The sequence below is a fragment of the Rhagoletis pomonella genome, unplaced genomic scaffold (genome assembly GCF_013731165.1).
Source record: "Rhagoletis pomonella isolate Grant_MI unplaced genomic scaffold, Rhpom_1.0 Rhpom_scaffold_00003, whole genome shotgun sequence".
In the NCBI taxonomy this organism is placed as follows: domain Eukaryota; kingdom Metazoa; phylum Arthropoda; class Insecta; order Diptera; family Tephritidae; genus Rhagoletis; species Rhagoletis pomonella.
This window is the reverse complement of record NW_023458557.1, coordinates 31,902,757-31,907,224: the sequence shown is the minus strand read 5'-3', so window position 1 is coordinate 31,907,224 and position 4,468 is coordinate 31,902,757. Positions and strand designations below refer to the sequence as shown.

The following is a 4,468-nucleotide window of genomic DNA, read 5'->3' as shown; positions in this document are numbered from 1 at the left end:
TCGGACGGACGGACGGACAGACAGTCACCGCTTAATCGATTTCTCTTTTCATTCTGATAATTTATGTATACATTTGTCTATATCTATCTCGATTCGTTTTGCCTGTTACAAACAACCGTTATGTGAACAAAGTTATAATACCCTTGTTGTTATATATATGTAAACTATGGCATCCCCTACACACATACATGTAACTTACTTTACGTTGACATCACTGTCACTTTAATTGAAATAAACAAAACAGTCTTGTACTGCACGTAAACGGAATAACACATGGCGCAGCCGGATAAGGAATGAAAACACGGAGTGGGGCTGAATTGAAGCAAGATAAAAGCGAAGACAGCACGGACGACGAAGGTGATGACTTCAAAATGGCCAATAGTAGCAGCACTTATGGTAGTTTGGACGTGAGACGCCCTGATCCCCTAAAGTTTGATGGTAATGTTGCAGAGCAATGGCGTGTTTTCAAACAAAATTTTGATATATACGCCATAGCCATTGATTTGGAAGAAAGAAAAGAACAGCAAAAAGTTGGAATATTTCTCAATGCGTGTGGTCCAGAAACAATTGAAATTTTTAACACTTTTGGACTTACAGTGGAACAGAAGAAGAATTATGATGCAGTTTTTGCGGCAGTTGAAAATTACTGCACGCCAAAAAAAAATGAGGTGTATGAAGCTTTTAGATTCAATTCGCGGAAGCAGGAGGAGGGGGAGCCATTCGAATCGTATTTGCTTGACTTGCGCAAAAGAGTGAAACATTGTGGGTATACGGACATGGATAGAATGATTCGAGACAACATTGTTATTGGGACAAACAGTCAAAAGCTGCAGAAAAAACTCTTAGAAACAGAAAATTTGACTTTGAGCAGAGCCATTGAAATCGCGCGCGCTGCTGAGCTAGTGGACAAATATACAAATGAAATGCAACAACAAAGCAAATGCACAACAGTGAATGCAATAAGATCACACAAACAAATTTCGCAAAATAGCGGTGCGCGCAATACAATAGAAAATACTAAAAGTTTGAGCAAAGAAAATGTACGAGTTAAGCATAATTCAAGACAAAGTGCTAATTGTAAATTTTGTAAAGGGGTTCATGAGTTTGGCAAATGCCCAGCCTTCGGGAAAAAATGCAACAACTGCGGTCGTTTAAATCATTTTAGCGTTGCGTGTTATAGCTCACAAGTTCACGAAATAAAAGAGAGTGACGAAAAAAGGGAAAGTGGCGATGATATTGTTTTGCATAATATTGAAGACTTATCAGTGGGTCGGAAAAGATGGTATGAAAAAATCAGAGTGAATGATTGCCTCATAAATTTTAAGTTGGATACGGGTGCCGACGTTAATATTTTGCCTTACAAGTATTTTATAAAATACATGAAAAATACGATGCTCTATGAAGGTGGTTTGCCACCACGCAGTTATAGTGGAGCTGAGTTGGATTACAAAGGTGTAATTCAATGTTTAGTGATGTGCCGAAATGAAATAAAGACTTTACAATTCACGGTTGTTGATACACCATACGAACCTTTGTTAGGACTATCAGCGTGTGAGCAGCTTAATCTTATAAAGCGTGTAAACGTCATTCGTGAAGCAACAAGGGATGAATTTATACGAAACTATAGAGATGTTTTTGAAGGCACGGGATGTTTTGTGACGAACTTGGATATCCAGGTAAAGAAAAATTCGGTTCCGGTGGTAAAACCAGCAAGGAGAATCCCACAGTCGTTAGCAGAAAAAGTCAAAAATGAGTTACACAAAATGGTAGAAAATGGAATAATTGAACGCATGGATGGTCCTATTGAACGTGCCTCTAATCTTGTAGTTGTTGAGAAGAAATCAGGTAAACTTCGTTTGTGCATAGACCCGCAAGATTTAAATGCAGACATTTTATCGGAAAATCATACGATTCCATCATTTGAATCTATATCGGTACGTATTGCTAATAGTAAGATATTCACTGTGTTGGATTTGAAAGAAGGGTTTTGGCAAATCGGACTTAGTGAAAAAGCTAGTAAACTTTGTGCTTTCAATACACCGTTTGGGTGTTATCGTTTCAAGCGCTTGCCATATGGTATAAAAATAGGCCCTGAGGTTTTTCAAAAATACAATGAGAGAAATTTTGATGATATTCCAAATGTAATAGTCTTCATTGACGATATATTGATTGCAGCTAAAAGTGTTGAAGAGCATGACCACACATTAAAGCTAGTTATGGCTCGCGCAAGGAAGTTGAATATCAAATTTAATGTCGAGAAAATTCAATATAAGGTACCAGAGGTCAAATATTTAGGAAAAATTATTTCACCAGAGGGCATACGCTGTGATCCTGACCGAGTAAAAGCGATAATGAAAATAAAAAAACCGAATAATAAGAAAGATTTGCAAAAATTGCTCGGCATGATAAATTATATTCGTGAATACATACCAAATTTATCTAGTATTTCACAACCGTTACGAGAATTGCTAAAATCCAATGTCGTGTATGAATGGCATTCAGCTCACGAAAGTTGCTTAGAGTCGATAAAAACACTAATTGCAAACGCACCAACGCTTCAATCTTTTGATGAAAGAAAAGAAATAACCCTCGAAACAGATGCATCTAAATCTGGCATAGGGTGTTGCCTCATGCAAAACGGAAAGCCTATCGCATTTGCATCACGCAGTCTTACAGACGCCGAAATTAACTACGCTCAGGTTGAAAAGGAGTTTTTAGCCATTTTATTTGCTTGTCGTAAATTTCACTATTACATCTATGGTCGAAAGGTTACGATTAGGACAGATCATAAGCCCCTTGTTTCGATAATGAAAAAAAGAATTTTGCAAAATCCCTTCCGCTAGACTCCAACGCATTAAACTTAGTTTAATTAAATATGACCTAAACTTGATCCACGTTCCAGGAAAATTTTTATACATCGCTGATCTGTTGTCTCGATACTTTGATGAGGACAATAACGCGCCCGATATTGAAGATCTTAACGAATTCGTCCATTCATTAAACATCACCGACGAACGCCTAAACAGTTTTCGAATCGAGATAGAAAAAGATAAGCATTTAACGCAGTTGAAACAAGTTTTAATAAATGGCTGGCCTCATAAGAAAGAGTTGTTATGTGACGATATTAAAATGTTTTGGAAGCATCGTTCTGATCTGTTTTTAGAAGACGGTATCTTATATTTGAATAACAGGGTTATTGTACCGCCTGTTTTGAGAGAAACCATATTATCGCAGCTGCACGTGTCTCATTTAGGTATTGAAAAAACAAAAAAGCGCGCTCGCGAATTAGTGTACTGGCCAGGAATTGATGGTGCTATTGAGAAAATGATAACCAATTGTGACATATGCCAGCGAAGTCGATCCGCTAATGTTAAGGAACCAATGATACCACACAGCATTCCCAATCTACCCTTTAATAAAATAGGCGTAGACATTTGTGAATTTGCATCAAGAAACTATTTAATAATAGCGGATTATTACTCGCGATATTTGGACATAGCGCCGTTGAAATCGAAAACAGCAACTGAGTGTATCAATGCACTTAGAACATGTTTCGCCGTACACGGATTACCTGTAGAAATAATTTCAGACAATATGCCCTTCAATTCATACGAGTTAATACGATTTTGTGATCAAATTGGAGCTAAATTAACAACAACAAGCCCTGGTTATTCGCAATCCAACGGTTTTGCTGAGCGTTTCGTTGGGATAGCAAAAAACTTAATAAAGAAAACAAATGAGAGTAAAAAAGAGTTATGGCTGGCCTTACTCGAATATCGCAATACACCGCTTAAAGATATTGATGCTTCACCAGTGGAACTTTTAATGAGTAGAAAAACCCGCACCCTTTTGCCAACAAAAACAACTTTGTTTCAACCAAGAATCATTCCGAATATATCTAACAACATAAATGCAAAAAATTACAAGTCAAAAAAATACTACGATCGTTCTGCATCGCAAAAAAAATCCTTTGTGAAGGGTGACAAGATATGGTATAAGAACAACAATAAGGGATGGGTAAAAGCTACAATCATCGACACACACGATTCACCTAGATCATACTGGATCGAACTAGAAGACCAAACCATTTACCGGCGAAATTCGAAATGGCTGCGAAAACGATTATAGTTATTGGTATATTAGAATATTTGAACTTTTTTAATCATTGAATTATAAATTATTAATGAATTTACTTAGTATATGAATTAAGAAGGGAGATGTTATATATATGTAAACTATGGCATCCCCTACACACATACATGTAACTTACTTTACGTTGACATCACTGTCACTTTAATTGAAATAAACAAAACAGTCTTGTACTGCACGTAAACGGAATAACACACTTGTGCACAAGTGCGCTCGGGTATAAAAATTGTCGCTGTTGTTCGTACTCATATATACTATGCAACTTATAGCTGCATTTGTGAAGGCATGATGTTGAATCATTAGTACCCAAACAAACTTT

At 36.8% G+C, this 4,468-nt stretch overlaps 1 protein-coding gene across 1 annotated transcript; it reads left to right on the top strand.

Annotated features, from left to right (window-relative positions):
* The first annotated feature begins 160 nt into the window (after positions 1-160).
* Positions 161-3,095, top strand: LOC118735144. The gene is made up of 2 exons (XM_036464777.1): positions 161-1,934; positions 2,903-3,095. Exons 1-2 carry the CDS (start codon positions 294-296, stop codon positions 2,999-3,001), a joined length of 1,740 nt encoding a protein of 579 aa, XP_036320670.1. The 5' UTR covers positions 161-293; the 3' UTR covers positions 3,002-3,095.
* Positions 3,096-4,468: the final 1,373 nt, after the last annotated feature.